The sequence below is a fragment of the Mchenga conophoros genome, linkage group LG22, assembly GCF_057382185.1.
Source record: "Mchenga conophoros isolate Kocher_MC1m ecotype Shallow Benthic linkage group LG22, M_conophoros_male_GT1.1, whole genome shotgun sequence".
NCBI classification, from domain to species: domain Eukaryota; kingdom Metazoa; phylum Chordata; class Actinopteri; order Cichliformes; family Cichlidae; genus Mchenga; species Mchenga conophoros.
The window spans coordinates 2,101,802-2,121,280 of record NC_140546.1 but is presented as its reverse complement, the minus strand read 5'-3'; the positions used below and the strand labels follow the sequence as shown (position 1 = coordinate 2,121,280).

Here is a 19,479-nt window from a genome sequence, read left to right as displayed (position 1 = left end):
ATGTCTTTGATGTCAACTTAGTTGATCAACTAGTTTGTATCAACAGTGCATCTGAGTGGAGTTCCCCTAGGCTCAATCCTGGGTCCTCTTCTGTTAATCATGCCCAACAGAGTTGGAATGCTGTTTGGTTTCTTGTACATAAAATCTTCCCTAATGTTTGTACAAAGAGAAAAAAACAAAGATTCTCCCTCTTTTTTTGTTTTTTGTAAAGAATTGGTAAATTTTCTGCATGTGGCAGTCTGGTAAGTTCTGCAGGTTGTTTGTTAACCAAGTTAGGCCAGTACAAACTAAGAAGACTATCTGGCAAACAGCTTTGTAAACCCACATCTGAGGGTTGACATCAAATAACTGGATGTGTCTTTTATGGTGGAGAGGGTGTTGATCTTTATAATGTCATGAATATGAGTATTTGTCATATTCACGAGAGCTGAAGAATGACTGCACAAATATAATATGAACAGAAAACACAAGTTCATGAGAGTTTTTTCAAAATCAGTATGTGTTAATAAGAAAGTGAGTTATACTGAACCACTGTTTGAATGACAAACACAAAGTGATGAATGTGGAACTGTAAATCACAAGCTTACAGTCTTCAAGAGCGCCACAGCATCCGAGCTCTTGAAACCACGATGGAGGAAGCATTTAGTGGGTAAGCACACATTTCTAGTCACATTTAAGACGAGTGATTATTAGTTATTAGCACTTGAATGAACAGTCTTCTGAATGATCCAAGACTGACGCGGGTACAAGATCAAAAAGAAAGAATCGAGCCGTCTGAACGAGACTTGACAACACTGACAGTAATTTTGAAGCTTTACACAGTAGAAATTCATCTTTTCTACTGTTACAATAGCTTGTACCTGTACTGATGACAAGCTTGTGCAGTCTTGACAGAACGCCAGGGCCCTTTCCCAGTAAGGTCAAGGTGTACTCGGGCTGTGGGGGCAGATCCTCAAACCGGAAGGACCGAGCTGAACCAGGAAGGACTTTTTTGAAGGTTTTTTCATTTTCTGTTGGTTTTACTATTGTTTTGCTTTGGATTTTTGGGGCATGAGTTACAAGGCTTCCAGGCACTCTGTTCTCATCTTCACTACCTACATTTTGGGAAATGGTGTCCCTGTTAGGCGTGTGATTCGTCTTCTCTTCTTCCCTGCCTCCCTCTTTGCCAGAATCGTGGTAGTCATGCTCTTTTTCTTTTGGCTCTGTGTCCTCCTCTTTTCCGTCTTTTCTCGTCACAACAAAGTTTTTGTACTTGCCTTCAGGTGAGTCCCATATCAATGTGACTCCATCAGTGGTCTGGTTTATGACTTCCACAAAGTCCAAAGGTTCCCTTAAGACTCCAGACGAAGAAAGATCTGACGTAGGATTTGTCTGCTTAGTTTTACTTTCAAATGTTTGTGGGTTCTCACTCTTTTGGCTACCCCCGGTGTAGTGTCTAATGTGGGTGGGATGCTGTGCTGGAACAGTTTTTGCTGCTGGTTGTCTTATTGGAAATGTGACTGAGCTGGAGGGTCTTGAATTTGGGAAATGTTGTTTTGTTGGTCTGCCTTGAATTCCAGTCCCATTGCTTTTGCCAGGATTTCCGCTGTCATTTATTTCTTGCAGCTTTGAATCAGTACTGCTAATATCTTCTTCTCTCCCCACAGCTCTGTCTCCAGTTCCTAGATTCTCAGTCTGTGATCGGACATTGGTTTGACCATCTATCTGGTCAGCTGCAGTATCTTGATCTCCTTCTCTAATTGGAATTTGATGCATAGGGTGTTGGACATTCTGGCGAGTTAATATGCTTCCCAGTTGGCCAGTTTGATTTCCAGTGCTGCCTGCATTTACCTCTTTGTTTGGGAAATACTTGTGAGGAGAATAGTTATACGGACGTTGAGGTATTCTTTGGGTTCCGTTTTTTAAACGTCTTTCATATAGTTGGCGAGAGATATAGCCCAGTTTGGTATTTGGGCGATGGAAGGAAGACATTCCTCTTCCTCTGAGTGTCCGATTAAACTCAGTGGCTGAACTTGTGGAGGAGATTCTTGTCCCAAGTCCACCATCATCTGCATCTCTCACAGGCCCTTTGGAAAGAGAAGGGGCTGACGTAGCTGTTAACTCATTGGAAACCACCTGCTCTTTGCGTGGCTCTGTTTCACGGTTCAAAGGTCCAATACGACGAGTTTGATTCTGAAAAGGTCCGCCTTTTAGAAAACGGCAATTCTTGAATGGAGGACAGCGATTTGCTATCCTTTGTCTTTCTATCTGCACATTTTTTTGGTTTTGCTCGACTCCAGATAAGTCAGGTGTACCTGTCCCATTTTTTAACCCAGTTGTATCCTTCACTGGTACACTTGCCTTAACAGAGGATGATTCCTCAGAAGCAGATATAGATGGTAAAGACAACAGTTCGCTCGTCGGCCGATGTTTGTTCTCTGCTGTCATTTCAGGACTAAGGTTCATACGATGGGAGGGGAGACGGAATCTAGAATTTATATGGGTTTTGTTCTGAAAAGGTCCAAACTTTGCGTATGGACGGCGTCTGATTCCATATTTAGGAGTGTTCATTCGAGGTACCCCACCTTCTGGTGGTGGTTTTCTATCTGTGGGTGGTGCAGGCGCAGAGCTACTTCTGCTGCTTTCACTTAGCTCATTGCTTGAATGTGAATCAAATTTATCAGATCTGGAAGGGGATGATGATGTTGTTGGAAGGGACAATGATGTGGATGGAGGTGGTGACAGTAAAGATGAAGGTGATGATGGAATTAAAGACATTTGCGAGGACGATGAACCTGCCGTTGATCCATCGGAACCAGGTGAAGGTGGGGATGGTGAGGATAAAGGTGATGGTGGTGCAGCTGGAGAGTGTGATGTCCTTGAGGCTGATGAATGCGATGATGATTGTGACTCTGAGGATGTTGAAGAGGATGAGAGCGATGGCAGTGGCTTCAGTCCTCTCAAAATCTGTTTCCCAATTATGTCTGCATTGACTGAGAGGTTTGATGATTTTGACAGGTGAACAGAAAATGTTGAGATGTTCATACTATCAAAAGTGTCTTTCAAAAGTTTATGTAAAGGATCTGGTTTATAATCAAGGTCTGGCTCTGCAGAAGGCGGTGAACCCAGGTCTGGACTTTTCTCTACCATGCCAGCATGCTCAGCCCCCCTACACCCATTGCCTCTATCTTTTAAGGGGAGTCTCGAATGTGTCACTTTGATTTTATTTAGACATTTCTTCTCTTGGCTTTGAATGGTCCCACTTGGTTCTGGAGAAACGAGACCAGTGTCATTTCCATGGCCTGCAATGCCAACATGCGGTGGCCCTTTTAAGTCAGCAGCAGCCGCTGATTCCTCTGAGCTACTTTGGATCTTTGTTTCTGAATCTGTTCCAGGCAGCATAGCTTTATTTTTATCAACTCTGTCAGAGCTGGATGCCTCTATACTTGGGTCTGACACAGACTGTCTGATGATGGGGACACCTGGTTTAAGGTTTTTACTCTCCAAGACTTTTTTAAAAGGTCTCCTTCTGGGCACAACTCTTGTTGCATTGAAATGCGGTTGCTTCCTTGGCAATATGGACTTTCCGATGGGTTTGGGGCTGGTGCCATTTATTGAAAACATTTTATTGACCAGAGGTTTAGTTCTGGCAATTATTATAGGAGTTGAGGAGTCTTTGTCCTTGCTCACATCTTCTGTCTTCTCACGCTGGTCAAATATTTGTCCCTCGGCTGATGGGTTCAAGTCTTGGTGTATGCTGCTAACATCTTGGTTAGGCGCTAGGGAGGCCTGGGTAGTCAAAGTGGACTCTTTGGAAATATATGGAGGGGAAGCTGCCGTGGGAAATCTTGGTAATATCGTTCCTAAGGATGTAAAGGCAGTGAGTATTTGGATTAAGTGTTAAGATCATCATAATATGCCCTTAATACCGAAGAAGTCACACCTAACAAAGAAAGAAAAGCAGGGTTGTTAATCATTATTGTTCCTTTAAGGAAACCTGATTTACAACAGTTTGCCAGCCCGAGCAAACCATAACTCAGGTCAGCAGCATCCATGTTCAACCTGCAAGGAGAATATCATAATGTCATTATTGTTTTCCTCGGACAAACCTGTTCGTATCACTGTTGAGAAAGAAACATAACGACTGAGGTTAGAGGCAGATAAAAGTACGTTTTCTTCTTGAGGGTCGGGGGAGGACATCGACTAACGTGTTGTATATGACGTAATTCATTGAATGATGAGGTGTCGGGACACAAAGGCTCACTTAGCCGAACAAAAGCTGTTATGGCCCGAGCATAGCCTGGAAAAGAAATGTTTGAACAACAACGACCTGGATTCCTTCCTTTTATTTCTCTCTCTTATCAAATTTCTAACTTTTTACTCAGCAGTGAGTCATTTCAGACTAACTTTGGGGTGATAACTAACCAGAGGCTCTTATCAAAGCCAGACGTAACAAAGGTTAGTGAAGTCCTGCTGTGAAGCCTCAAGGTGAGGATTTTATCTTGGGTTTTTGTGAACATACAGCACAACAGAAACGGTGAACACTCGTATGGATGCACAGAGTCATACGTGGTCATGCATGTTCTGCTTTAGCTTGTTTTTTGACTGTAAAGTTGCAAACATCATACTGCACTTTATTAAATTAATCAATCAGGCCAAAGCATCATTTTCTGAGACTTTAACCGGACTTATTTTTCTTAAACTATAGGAGAATCCTCCGTCTGTCCTTTAGAAAGCTGTGAGGTAGCTCTGCATTTACTGTTCAGACCAGAAACGTTATATACACTTCATAGTTCTAACTAACATTGTTGACCACAAATTTCATATAAAATGCTTAACAAGCAGTAACCTTCAGTTCCTCTAACATCCATGTGAACTGGACCTCTCGACTGCTGTTGGAGACTCGTGGAGCATTTTTAATGCAATTATCTGATAAATATCTTTGGCTTACTGTCAAACTGTACTAAACACTGGAATTGCTATTAAATGTAGTAGTCGACCAGCCAAGAATTTAATTCCTTTTACGTTATTTTTTAGCTCCTTAGCACTAATTAGCAAGTATCTGACAGTTTATGGATGCAGCTTACAAACAAAGCTAGTGAGCATTAGCTAAATATGATTTAAATGAGGTCACTTCTGACATATAAAGTTGAGGCTATCTCCATTATCTACATACAGTCAATGGCGTGAGCTAAGAAAAATGATTTCCAGGACGTTAACCTGAGTGGAAGCAAGCTGTGATTGCCTCTACTCACCGGGGACTACCTGGGTGGTCTCTGGAGCGCTCCTGCTCGTGTCTTTCTCTGCCACGAGCAGGATGTCATACAAACGCCCGGCCTCCAGCCGCTGGATCTGTGCGGAGTTCTGGTCAGCTGGGATGGTCATTTCTTGACTCCTCCCCGCTCCATCATTTGGCGTTACGGTGAGACGGTACCTGTCAATCTCCCCCACTGTCGGCTCCCATTGGACTACCGCAGACGTGGACGACATCTTGACAACTCTGAGGTTGGTGGGACCAGAAATAACTGAAGGTGAAGAAAACAGAGAAGAAAGTCCAGCACACGCCAGGTGAATGTTTTCTTCCAGGTAACATGAAGCCGTCTACCTGTTCCTGTTTACCCCCCTGACTTGGATCGATACACTTCCACTCGGTTTTTGCCTTTTCTAAACTCCTGCAGACTGAATCGTCCTCTTCATCGCCAGCCACCGGGCAGCTTCTCTGCAGCTGCCACAGATTACATCTCCCACAGGAAGGGCAGCGAGAGTGAAATGTTTAAGCTCCCGCTGCCAGTTTGGTGATTTGAGCTGCTCTCAAGTGCCAGTATGCTAGTCAGAGGCTCCTTTCTCTAACTTCAGGCTCTTTCATAAAGCAGGACCAGCGCACAGTTACTTTCTGGTTCAGGTATCAGAGTTGAAGAACATGCCTTTTGTCAGGACATCTGCACACAGTGTGTATTTGGGGAATACTTGGTGTTCTCAGAATGGTTACAACACAAAACTTGACGTGATAAAACGTAGCTACACCCATCACACCTCCTAAACACCATCACGGTATAACTCCTGTAAACCAGCCAAAGAACTAACACTATTAAGGAGGATAATTCAGTGCAGAGTGACTAAGATGTACACAAGTTATTCAAAGTCAGTGTAGTCTGTATGACTTTCCTCATTTTTAATGGTTATCTAAGTGTTAAAATCATTTCCATCTGCGGAGGGTGGAAGCGATTGTGGCTTCGATTTAGTAAGAAGAGAAAAGCAGAGGAGTTTCTGACAAAGAAGGAAACAAAACCTCACGTGTCATGAATTCAGCGGTGCTCTCGCGTCCTCTCCTGCCGTCGATCTCTCCCACGATGCCGACTCTGTAATCCTGACCGGCCGCCAGGCCCGTCTGGGTGTAGGTGGTCAGGCCGCCTTCCACCTGCGCAGTTATCTGCTGGTCGCTCTCCTTCTGTCGGGTCAGGACAGACAGAGAACAGTCAGAACTTCCACAGACACGCTGTCAGATGCTTCAGGTGTTCATCTGTCATCCCCGTCTTCCTGCAGACACAAAGCTTTGCATCATAAGATGGATTCTGGGCATCTCCAGCCTTTGAAATCGTTGTTGTATTTGATCAAGTTAGTGTCGTATCACTCGTCAGAGGTCTGCTGCACATGGAAGGCAGGGAGGTACCTGAAAAGACCCAAACAATGCAAGTGGAAATAATCTTCTTTTGAAAATAGTGGCCTGACTGAAGCAAGGTCAGCATGACAACAAAGGCACAAAAGAACCACGATGCTGTGTTTCAGTTATTGCTGTAGGTGGACGTCGTGCGGCATCTGGCCCACGTAACATTTGGCTGTAACTGAACCCAACGTGGCTTAAGCTATTGGAGTGATGATGATGATGATGATGGTGAGAGAGAGCCTGAGTGGAAACACCACTCTGTCTGTGGGGCTTCCACAATCAAACTTTACTGAAGCAAATGAGAAACAATCAGGAAGCAAATCAGTGACATCGCCGCACGTCTGGAAACGGCTGTTTCTGGTTTGTGCAGCATGTCAGGCTCATTCAGGGGAAACTAACCCTGAGGTTAACCCCTAACCTAAACTAGTGGGAGGACACAACGTAAAGTCTCTGATGTACGAAAAACACAGAAGGAAACACATCGCTTTGATCAGCGGCGTCCGTCACCTGGGGACATATCTGCCCCTCCCACTCGTGTGCAACCTTATCATAGTAGGAAAATGAGGTTTATGATTTGGAGTTACAGGAAATGAAGGAATTCAAAGAGATTCATGAATATTTCCTCTCTGAGGGTCGTTTCTCATCCAACCGTCTCTGCTTTGATGTGTGCGAGTGCACAGGAGCTGCTTCTCTTCAGGTTTGTTGTTGTTTGTTGTTGTTTGTATTGTTTTCATGTGTTTGTAACTCTGTCCTGAATGTTGTTGATAAACCCTGTGACAGACCTGCCCCGCCTCTCACCCTGTGCTGGGCAGCGACTGAATGAACCTGCAGAGTCAGCGTGAGGCCTGGACTTCATTCATGAAAGTCAGACCATAGATCATAACATTAACACCATGTTGTCGTAAATATGAGTTGTAACTGGGGGCAGATAAAGTTCCTGCTTCTGCTTCACCTTCTTGGCTGAAGCTCGTCTAACAAAGACGCCTCAGTCTCAGCGGCTGCAGGATTTCAGACGACCCTTTGAAAACCTTTAGGTGACGTCAGCGCAGTGATAAGAAATGCATCAGTCCACAGCTCAGAGGGAAAATACCCCAATTAAGACGTCATTCCCATAATTTCCGTCTTTCATCTTTTCTAATTCAGGCTCTTAAGAGAGAATCGAGTCTCTTTGTGTGTCGGAGCCTCAAACTGCCCTCCAATTAAAGGCTGCTGCACTTTTAATGCCTGGATACTGTGTTGTAAAGTAAATGGACCACAGCTGGTTGCCATGCTGGTCTCTATGGTGACTTCCTGGCGACGGAGCTCCAGAGGTCATTCTGGATCTGCGTCCTCGATCCAAACACGACATCATTAACATGGAGGCTCCAACAAGTTCACGGTACGCCTAAAACCAGGCCGAGGCTGCGTGGCGTCGCCACGGTGACTAAACCAGCCGCACAGCGACTCTGCTTCTTTACGATTTCATGGTTTTCTCCGATATAAAAATACATCTTTGCGCCGTCCTCTTCTCCGCCTGGGTGTGTCGACGAAGCCTGGACTTTGTTCCCGTTTAAGTCCCAGAATAAGAAAAACCTCAGCATCGGTCAGGAAGCAGAATCAGCAGGTCAAGCGAGCTCGTGTTAAACCCTGTGCGGCTTTTTTAAAGTAACCGTCAGAAATATTTTCCTCATATATTAAAACGTTCTTCCAGGCAGGAAGTTCAGCCTGGTGGATCAGCTGATTTGAGTGTGAACAGCGTGTTTATGTTTTCTACTCTAAAAACAATCCTTGTTTCTATTTTTCTAACATGTTTGATAAAGTAAAACTGCTCTCATGAAGTCACACATGTCTGCACTGACACACACACACACTCACACTCACACACACACACACACACACACACACACACACACACACACACACACACACACACACACACACACACACACACACACACTCTGGAGCTGTGGGCTGGGGAGTTCCTGTGAAACTGAGTGACCTGCTTGAACTGATTTATTCAGTTTCAGTTTCTATGATTCATCCACAGAAACCTAAAACACCAGAAGCTGCATTTTGGCTCTAGTTGAACTTCATGCAGATAAGCAGTCAGAGATCCCAGCTGGGCAGCGCTGCTGGTTGTACTGGTGACTGACTCATACTTCCCTTGGACGTGAGGTCACTTGGTCGTCTTGGACTCACAGACTGTTTTATCCGCACAAACGACATAAAAGACACCGTTAAAGCTTCAAGCCCACATTCAGTAAATATGAGTTTGCTTTATTTACTGAGTATGTCTCATATCGAAACTGTAAAAAACACGTTGAGCGACGAGTTAAAGGGGGAACTTGAAGCTTTGCACCCCGGCCTGGATTCGTGTCCATCTTCAGCACTAACACTGGTTGGTTAGCTCGGTGCGAGCTGCAGGATTTTCCTCGAGGCTGTTCAGATTTGTTTTGCTGCCACAGAGGAAATCAGTGACTGAAAATGAGTTTATGAAGTCAGAAATGAAGCAAGGAGAAAATCCAGACTGAGGAGTGACGTCTGTCTGACGCTCTGGAAATGCTGTCAGAGACGATGGTTCAGCCTGAATGTGGAGGCTACACCGCCTGACGGCGTGCAAGCAGAAACTACACCACGGATGAGTCCTTGGATCCGGAGCGGATCTGGATTAAGCTGCCGTGTTTTCGTGAGAACTTTGACAACTTTAATAACATCACATTTTCTTGGAAGGAGCCGCCGCCCGCAGTGTGCAGAGGAAGCGTTTCCTCATTCTCAGGCACGCAGCGACCGACTCGCCTGCGGTCACGAAACAGTCTTCATCAACCTAAAGATCAGTGAAAGCTAACGCCGCTGCTCGCTGACGTGCAGACGGAGAAAGATGCTCGACTCTGAGTCCAGAGGAAACAGCGAGCAGTGAGTTCATAACTCAGCCTAACAGTTTCATTCATGCACAGGTGAATCCATTAACACCAGTCTGTTCCCTGTTCCCACCTGCTCTGCTTCAGCGAGGATCAAAGGTTGGCTCGTGCAGACACGCCGAACGTCAGCTCGTGTTGGCCGAGGCACCTGAACATCACGGAGCAGTCTGCGGTGAGATCACATACTCTCACTGTCTCAGCTTTTTCTTTGAAACAACAGATCCCAAACGAAACTTTTCAAATCTGGTAAAATTCAGTGACTCTGAATGATCGGAGAGGCGGGATTCAGACGTGGTGTTTGTCCCAAACAAAGGGCCCTGGCTCCGCTCTTTGACCTGCACTTGCACCCGTATGACCGTTTAGTCACTTCTCTGTTTAGAGACGAGCTTTGGGACCACGCTTCCTTGCAAACATCACTCCAGACTTCATGCATCATCAAAGCCTCCCACTCAGCAGCGTGCTTTCAGTTTTCATTTCTTCCTACTGCAGAAACGGTTCCAGAGAAAGCAGCGCTGAGACGTCCACATCGCTGCTGCTGTTTCTGTGCGTTTAACTGGAAACAATAATGAAACCAGCAGCCGTCAGACTGACACTGATCTCTGTTTCCTGATGTTCTCGCTGCTGCTTGTTGTGACACGCCGTTATTTGCGTGACGTTTATCTCGTGTTTATCCGTCTGGTGAACGGCCGCTGACGGATGTCGTCTCCCTCGCTCTCTTCCCATCTCCCTCGCTCTCTGTGTCACAGCTGTAGGTCCACGGTGATGTCATCTCTCTGGCAGTTGCCATGTTTTTGACAGTGTTTACGTGTTTCCTCGGCAACAAGCATCCCACATCTGCATCTTTTTCTCTGGACCTTGAGGAGTTCACTTCATCCACCTCTGTCAGCCCACTCTGCCCACTCGGCTTGTTGTCTACTTTTCGCTGCTTCTCTGACTTTAACGCTTCAAAGCTGACGGCCGTGACAGGAACAGGAAACCTCCAGAGTCGGAAAGCCGGAGCCAAATTCTCACAGTGCGACTGCCGCAGCGAGCCATCCAAACCTTTTCTTTGCCTTTCCAAAGATGACACATCTGATCATTTTCTGATCGGATTCCCAAACCAGCAAATGACTTAATGGGCCCGACCGTCACAAAAAAGATTCTTGTAATTATTACTGGGAGGTTTACATGTGGCTTTCAAGCAGTCAGACATCAGGAAACAGCCCTCTACGACTCCTGACATCAAGAAAACCAGCTAACCTTGACCTCTGACCCTTTGATGGTTTCTTTGTTGGTGAACATGTTTGTCACAGAGACTGTAAATAAAAGATGGAAGTCTGTTTTTCAAAGCTGGAACGTAAATCAGCCACCACCTCGCTGCTGTCTTTGTTGTTTTGGAGCTATGTTTGGATGAGAGGCTGAAGTGCTAAGTTAGCAGCTAATGCTAGCTAGCTCGATGATCCCTGTTAGGCAGCACATAAGCACATTAACCTAACCTCCCCATCAAACTAGTGAAAGTGGTACTCTCCTGCTGTGCACAACATTTATTTCTTCATACTCAGGAAGCAGAAGAAAGCCTTAAACTGAGTCAAAGTGCTAATATGACCAAGCTTGTTAGCAGGCTGCATCAGCACAGAGGGAGCTAGCAGGCTTTATGAACGTTATGCTAGCACCATGAGCCGCACAGTAAGCTCTATTATTTTTCAGGGGACTTCTTTAAAGTGCTTCTTTAACAGGACAGATAGAGTTAGGAGGTCCGGTGACTCGAATTAGCTCAAATGAAGCGTAGCAGGCAAAGAAGCACCGCATCCTTCATTTACTGGTTGAAAACAGGTGATTTTTAGGATTCTGGACATTTTTTAAATCAGTTTCATTTCTTCTGAACGATGAATAAATGAAACCTCCTGTAAATATTTGACATTTTTTCACAAGAAAAAAAAGCAGAGAGAACTTTAAGCTGCCTGGTGCCGTCTTACTGAGGACAGCTCTGACTCTGAGCCCAACATTTCACCAACACCATAAAATGATGCAAACTTTGGAGACACGACGAGTGAAATGTGCCAGAAACAGCACATGTAACTGCACATATCAGCACCGATCTCTCATCCTCTGTCCTTCTATTCCACTCCTGTTTTCTCTTACTTTGCTTGTCTCTCTTTGTTTTCCGTCTGTGTTTGGACTGCTTCAGGATAACGTCTCCCCTCGGTGGGTTCGTAAAGACAAACACATGTCGATCTGAAGTTCAGCTCCAGTTTTGTTCCCTCTTCGGCCAAGTCTCCATCATTTCCTCCGCCTATTAACCTCCATCCATCCATCCATCCATCCTTCCTTTTGTCTCTCTGGTGCTGTTAGTCGTTCCAAACAAAGTCATTACTAAGTCTTAATCCCTCGATGATGTCAGAGCGGGAAGAAAATTACAGTATGAGGCGATCACTGTAACTGTGTGTGTGGGAAAACATGTCTGAGAGGAGGCCAGCACGTGTGTGTGTGTTTAATGTAAAGCAGCGACTTCTTTCATCTCAGTGACAGTTTTGATTTTAAGTGATGTAGAAAGAACGAGTTTAAACGTGTTTTGGTTTTGCCGAGGCCCCCCCCTCTCTCCTGCCGCTCCTAAACTCACAAATACCAACGCAATTAGTAATTTTCCCTTCTGTAAGGCCCTCTGCAGCCGATTGATCGCACATGTTTGTGAACAGACTGATGAACATGTGAAGCCCAGGTTACGAAGCATCTCAATACTTCTGTGATTAAAAGGACAATTTAGTGTTTTTACACCAGGAGAATGATCAGACCCCATCATGCATCACGTAGCTAATGACCATATGTAGAAGGCCTGGCTGCAGGGCATCAGACATCCCGCCACCCACACACTGAGATAGATGGAGGGAAGCTGTTTTCTATCATGTTTGGCACACGGAGTTTGAACTCCTGGTTTCCTGCAAACAGTTTCCATATAATCCCAGAAAAACTGGTAATTTCATCAAAATTATATGATGTTCTCCCGTTTCAGTGTTTGGTGCCAGATGGGTGAAATGGAAACAGAGAAACGTTTACACTTATTAGATAATGAAATCATGTATGAGCCACAATAAGTCACTATATTTGACATATGTGACTGAATTGTTACCTGTTATTTTCAGGTATTAATTCAGTTAAAAGCACATGACTGAAGCGTGCTGTAGTCCTGACTCAGGTCGTCAAAGGTTTCCAGGAAATTTGCATAGAAATAAACACGTTAAAGAAAGACCACATGTCCAACATGGACATGGCCTAAAAGGCTGCTGAATGAAGTTAGTTTTTCACAAACATGATTATCCTCTGCAGTCCTGTGCAAAACTACCTGCACCATAACTCAACACTGCATCAGTCAGCAGCAGGAAATGAAGTGGTGATTTCCTGTGTGACTTCTTTGGTCTCTGACGTCGTCGCTGAGGAACTTTGGCCACTCCACTCGTTCACGCACAGCATCTCAGTCAGGTTGACGTCTGCACTCTGACAGCAGCTCGATTCAGCTCTTCTGTCAGAGTTCTGCTGCCGTGCTTGGATCGTTGTCCTGTTGATGACCCTGTCCGAGCTTTAGCTCACGTTTGACTCCAGACGACTTTGGGGAACAGAGGTCCGGGCAAATGGCCCAAATGATTGTCCTTCCTCCACCGTGCTGAGCGCTGGTATGAGGTGCTGCTCTGCATTGTGGACATCATCTCCACTTTGGTCTCGTCTGTCCAAAGGACATTAATCCAATCACGAAAAGCTAAGCTGTGCTGCCAAATAAGCCACACCCACTCGGTGCTTTTCAGGTCAGCAGGTCTCTGTGCATGACGTCCTCTCAGAAACAATCACATCCTTATTTCTGGCTGCAAATACACATTCATGGTCAAACAGTCTCTAAACTGCAGCTCACTTTTACATATTTGCACGTCCTGCTGTTGCTCTGTCCTGCAAACATCACTTTAAACAGTCTAACGCTTCAAACTGAAACACCTTGAACTCATTTGCACAAACTTGCACGCTCGGCTGTTACAAGCGAGCAAATGATGAACAGCTTCATCAGACAAAGCTACGCTACTACCCCCTACATGCGGTAACATCAGAGGAGCGGACCGAGGACGTTGTTGCTATGTTGCAGTTTATTTTCGTCCACGATGATATGATTGTGTTTGTGTTGCTAACACTGTCGCTAACGACACTCACTGTCAGCGCTTTAAGGTTCCTGTGAGGGAAGCAAATAAAAATGCTCATATGTGGTTTGAGGAGAATCAGCAGGAAATGCAGCACATGATTAAAGCAGGAGATGAGGTGTTAGTGTCTTCCACATGGGCTCCGACTGCCAAGCGCATCCGGCTGCGATGGAACGAGTTTGGCTCTAAACGAAAAGCCAAAATGAGCGGAGGGAAAGCAGACGAAATGAAAAAGGAAATCCATCAGCCGGCCGTCCTCCTGCTGCTCTGCTGCAAACATCAGCCCGACATTAACTGATACATAATTACTATTATTCGTTTTCACAGGAGAGGCAGATTCGGTGTTTCTATATTTAGTGAATGGTTTTTAAACTCTTTGTCAACAGAATGAAGCTTGGTGAAAGTCCCTGCCCTGCCTGGAGGGTCGTGGTGGGCTGAGCAGCCACTCTGGGGCGAGTCCAGGTTTGATTCTGTTACGTCTCCTCCATCTTTCTTTTCTACTGTCAATCTGTCCTGTCATAATTAAAGCCATCAGGATCCATGAGGATATTTTTTAAACCAAATTAATTTTTAGATGACTCATCATACCTCTGCAATGCCCGAGGTTTAAAGAGAAAGGGCAGATGTGTTGTTACTTTGATCTGAAAACACACATCTCTGTGCCGTGTCCCGGCTCAGACTCACTCAGTCTGACGCATTCACGACTGATTTTTGCTGTTTTAGAGAGAAAACCTCCAAAAGTCCTATGAGCAAGAACTTGGTGACGGCGGGAGGAAGAACTCCAACAGAACCAGGATCAGGCAGTTTTTATTAAAGCCATTCAAAGGCACCTCTGAGAAATATTAGCATCTTATGAAGTTCAAACATGTAAAATTAGTTGCTTAGCAACACTGCTAATGATTTTTTAAAATCATAAAACTTCACAAAACTGAGTATTTGCTTCATGGTGTCGTGTATTAATAACACTGAATACAGAGCGTGTTGTAGAGCAGGCTAAAGAGTTTATGCATGAAGGTGGATGCTGGGTGTTTAAAGACAGTGAGTGGTTACTGGTGATGTGTCGGCCGCGAACGAAACGGCTCTTAGAGCCGGGTCTTTGACGTGAGCGACGTGAGCCGTATTTTTTTTCTTTTCTTTCTCTCAGCCTCTCTCTCACACTTTTTCCCGCCTTGTGCTTTAGAGGCAGAGGGGGGAGGGGCGGTAGTTACACTCAGTAGCACAGGAACAGAGCGGGAGGGAGAGAGAGAGTTGCAGATGATAAAGGATTCAGAAAGTTTATTCATGCAGGTCCATATGACAGAGAATGTGCATTTCTTTTTGTTTTCATATTTTAATTTATATTTAATTGTGTTGTGTTTGCAGTGTTTTGTGTTGTTTCTCTTTAAATTTGTTTAAAAGGAAAAAGCTGAAAATTTAAATAGTTAAAAGTTGAAATGTGAATAGTTGGTTTTTGTATCATATGATTTATTTATTACATTTTATGTGGAGTGAATAAATAAAAGTATATTTACGGTGGCCGCTACAGACAAAACACATAATAACTCAAAACACGTACAAAACACAACAGAAGTGCTCCAGGATGCTAGGGGGCAGTGTTGAGCTTTTGTTACCTCGTGGCTACACAAGCCGGCAAGTACCAACGACTGGATTTGGTGTGTGGTAGTAACAGGTAAATGAACTTTTTTTAAAATTATTTGAATATATATGAGTGCTTGTGTATAAATACACAAACAATACACACATGCTTTCAATTGTGTAATTTAAGTGATCTAGTAGCTCTGTTTGGAAGTTCAGTTAACGCTAGAAATGTTTCTTGGAGTTTGTACGTGTTTTGTCTCTAGGGGCCACCGCATATATTTATATATAAACATATATAAATAAAACCACTTTTTTTTTTTACATTAGTAATTCCTTTTGTGCATAATTTTATATTATTGTTAATAATAAATTAATTAAAGCAACAAAACAACCTGAAGAACCGGCTCTCTATAAAGAAATCCCATCACTAGTGGTTACTTTACAGGTGGACGTGGGACCACCAGAGTCCACACAGCGCTGATCGGTCCAAACCCGGCAGGATCCTGACACTCCAACAAATTTATGTCCCCATCACTTTCCAAATCAAACCCACTCTAGTAACCACGGTTACTGATGTTTATTAAATATTAGCTGGAAAAAGACATAAACAGCAGCTCCATCTAAATCTCCAGGCACATTCAGCTCCCCTGTCACGAGGGGTCACTGCAGTGGGTAGCTTTCCTCCACATCCACCTACTGACATGACCCCAAAGCAGAGCTCTGTCTCCACCTGGAAAGTGAACCAGCAACTGAGCGGATGTGTGAACCTCCACCTCCCAAACCTTTGAGTGGTAGCTAAAATGACCCCCCGAAGAAAAAACTATTGTAGGTTACATTTCTTTGTTTAATTGACTTTGAAATTTCAAAATTGTGACTTTCGCCGCCATCTGGAGACGCTGAGTTTCACTTCCAGTCACGGAAACATGAAAGCGGCGCTTTGGTCTCAAACCTGCGCTCAGCCGACGGAGTCACTGAAGTTTAACGCCATAAAATCTGCAGTAATTTAGTGTTTATGGAGCCCAGAGATCTCCTCTGGCACTGCAGCCCAACCTCACAGATCATTCTTACAGGCGTTTGTCATGGAAGTGACAGACTGTTCGTGTCCTTCAAAATAAAAGACCAACACACCCCCATCACTTACACTTTGGATATCCTCTAAGGTTTGCAGACTGTGATTGCTGTTATGACTGCGGTCACATAAAGCAGGATTTTTATGGTGTGTGTCAAATGTTTGAAGTTCATTTTGAGCTCAGCAGTTTTGTGCTTCAGGCTGTGAACGCTGCTCACAACGACGCACCGCAGTTTGATATTTCTACCTGCAGACCTCTTTGGAAACTTCACTGAGGATCTTGTAAAGAAACGTGTGTCCTCCACACTGCTCCACCCTCTCTACATGACCTGGTGAAGGTCCTGGATAAGGGGACAGTGAGGACTGTGGATCTGTTATGTGAATTATGGAAATATGTGCGTGAGCCGAACAGGTTTTTACTGGACTGTCTCCGTGTGGTTCCACAGTGTGAGAGAAAAACAGCAGCTGGCTTCACATTTTATTCATTTTATTAAAATTATTCAGTTTTAAATGGGGCCTTTCTGCTTTTCCATACTGGAAACACTGGTCTGAGTCATAGCACAACACGTATATTACTGTATGTGTTGTATATGCAGTTAATGGTGGATGCTTCTGTCTAACATGGCAGAGTTTCAGATCAACACGACACGTCAAACGTCTCACAGGAGAAAGTGGGCCCCTCTCCGGGAACAACACACGTTTCTTTAAGAATGAAACTTTTGATTTTTCCCCTTTTTTGCTGCTTTCAGTTAAACTGATAAATTCAGTTCAGGTGATCTGATGCTGGAGTCTGTGCACGTCTGCCAAAGAACCACTGAGGAGGTAGAGAAGTGAAACTCAAAGACTTTAAAGCTTAACCTGCCGCGTACCTGGCTGCTGAAGGTGATGTAGTAGGTCTCATACTGGACAGGAGGCGGAGTCCAAACCAAAGCGACTGACGTGTCTGTGATGTCCTGAGTGCTCAGCCGGGAAACACCAGACATGACTGAAAGAGAGAAACACAGACTTAGCTGCACAATGAGACTCAGGCTAACACCACCGTGTGCGTTTGTCTCCACGTGTTTGTGTGGCAAAAACTCCTGTTCAGCAACATTCCTGCTTTAGCGGACGCCGCGCTATGCTGACCTCATGTTATAGGACAGAGGCGAAGCAGCTAGCAGCACAACAACAAACACGACCTCTTCACCTGGTAGATGACCTGGCTTCATCCACCAACACCATGGCATCTGGGAAGGAGGCCCTACAGCAGCTCCACCCTGTCCCAGTGGCTGGAGCGGGCCAGCCTACCACACTCAGCCCTCTCCACCTTTACATGACCACCACTGAAAGTGGAGCACAGCAGACTGCCAATCAACAGATCATGCTATCAACTGTTTAAGACAAGTGCACGTTTACTGAGCAAATATGCAATAAGTTTATTTATACAGCAACAAATCACAACAGCAGTCGCCTCAAGGCGCTTTATATTGTACAGTGGACCCTACGCTATTAGATACAGAGAACAACAAGCATATGACCCCCTATGAGCAGCACTTTGGCGACAGTGGGAAGGAAAAACTCCCTTTGAACAGGAAGAAACCTCCAGCAGAACCAGGCTCAGGGAGGGGCGGGGCCATCTGCTGTGATTGGTTGGGGTGAGAGAAGGAATATATTTGGGGCAGTATAATCCAGGAGTGACGTTTCAAGCTCTTCCACTCATCAGGTGACAACAAACATGATAATAATAATAATAATAATAATAATAATAATAATAATAATAATGGCTGTATTCAGTGACTTGCAGATGGATCACACACAGACGAACATCATCGGCGCCACAGTTTAGTCACCTCATCACAAACGTTCCTGTCCATGCTCCGTGCAGTCGACACTGCTGAATAACCCTGCAGGTCTTCTTCCTCCTCGTTTTCTCTCTCCTGTGATTGATGCAGTGGAACAAGCAAAGTGTTTGTCCTGCAGCAGGAGGCTTTTTCTCCTCCATCTTACCCAAACCAAAGTGATGCATTTATCAGAGATTGGCATCAGCCTTAATGAAACCTTAAACCATCTGCTCCCTGGCACCACAACAACAGGACAAACCATTCGATCTGATGTGCAGGTTGAAAATGACACTGCTCCAGTGATGAGGGGTGGTTTTCTCATTAAGGCTCATGTTCAGGTCTGTGATTTCCGAGCCACAGCATGAGCTCAGATGAGGAAGAAGAGGCAGATTTCAGTCTTTGAGGGTAAAATTGAAAAGCAGCGGGAGCTGGCTGAGACCGATCGAGGAATCTTCTGGTGACCACAAACAGGACTCAGTGATGTGGAAGTGAAAGAAGCTGCTGGCCAACACATTCACTGTAAGTTTACTGAGGCGATAATACATCAGAAAAGCTCTTTATTTGCTTATGCACTCTAATGTAACTTACATTAATATTCCTGTGTGCTTGATGCAACCCACAGCAGTGCTGTGTGTCCACTGGAACACTGGAAAACATCAGCTTACCTTTAAAGGTGCACACTATTTTTACTGTACTGTTACAGCACTGTATAGAAGTAATCATCACATGTATGTAACCTCTGCACCACAGCTGTGTTGGCTCTGTTTCAAATACAGCAGCTGAATTTTCATTTGCTTCAGGTGTTTGTTCTTCTTTGTTCTTTAATGAAAAGAAAGTAAAAATACAAAGAAGCTTATCTCATCCACCTTCTGCTGCTCTTCTCCCATCAGTGTTCTTTAGTCAGCTCATGAGAACAGCCCGACGGACTCGGCAATGACCCCGCCTCTCCTGCCACTGCTGCGTCTGGATTAACTTTATTTCCTCCCAGAGGGAACGTCGTGACTTTATTTCAAACTTCCTCTGGGATGGTTTAAATCGCTCACACCGCAGCAGCACGGCACAAACACAGGCGCAGTAAACAGACCAACACCTCCGGCTCACGGAGGCCGCCTCCATCAGCCTCCATCAGCCTCCAACAGTCAAACTGGAAGATCCGCTGCTCGTGGAAGGCAGCTACTCAAGTTCAGCGTGCGTGTTACACATGTAAAGAAGCATTATTTGGCTGAGCGCCTTCACAATAAAAGCTTCCCCATTCTGCAACATTATTCCATCAAACAGTTTCTTTTGCACATAAACGTCATCAGACTGATAAATA

At 44.7% G+C, this 19,479-nt stretch overlaps 1 protein-coding gene across 3 annotated transcripts in view; it reads right to left on the bottom strand.

Moving 5' to 3' along the window:
• The window catches only part of tnxbb (tenascin XBb), a 54,965-nt gene that overhangs the window by 13,148 nt on the left and 22,338 nt on the right, over positions 1 to 19,479 (bottom strand). For all 3 annotated transcript variants that reach the window (XM_085262000.1, XM_085261998.1, XM_085261999.1), the window contains 4 exons: positions 17,214 to 17,329; positions 6,274 to 6,427; positions 5,235 to 5,504; positions 861 to 3,842 (listed from right to left, as the gene is read on the bottom strand). In XM_085262000.1, the coding sequence (XP_085118126.1) occupies positions 861 to 3,842; positions 5,235 to 5,504; positions 6,274 to 6,427; positions 17,214 to 17,329 (3,522 nt within the window). The remainder of the gene's footprint in view (positions 1 to 860; positions 3,843 to 5,234; positions 5,505 to 6,273; positions 6,428 to 17,213; positions 17,330 to 19,479) is intronic.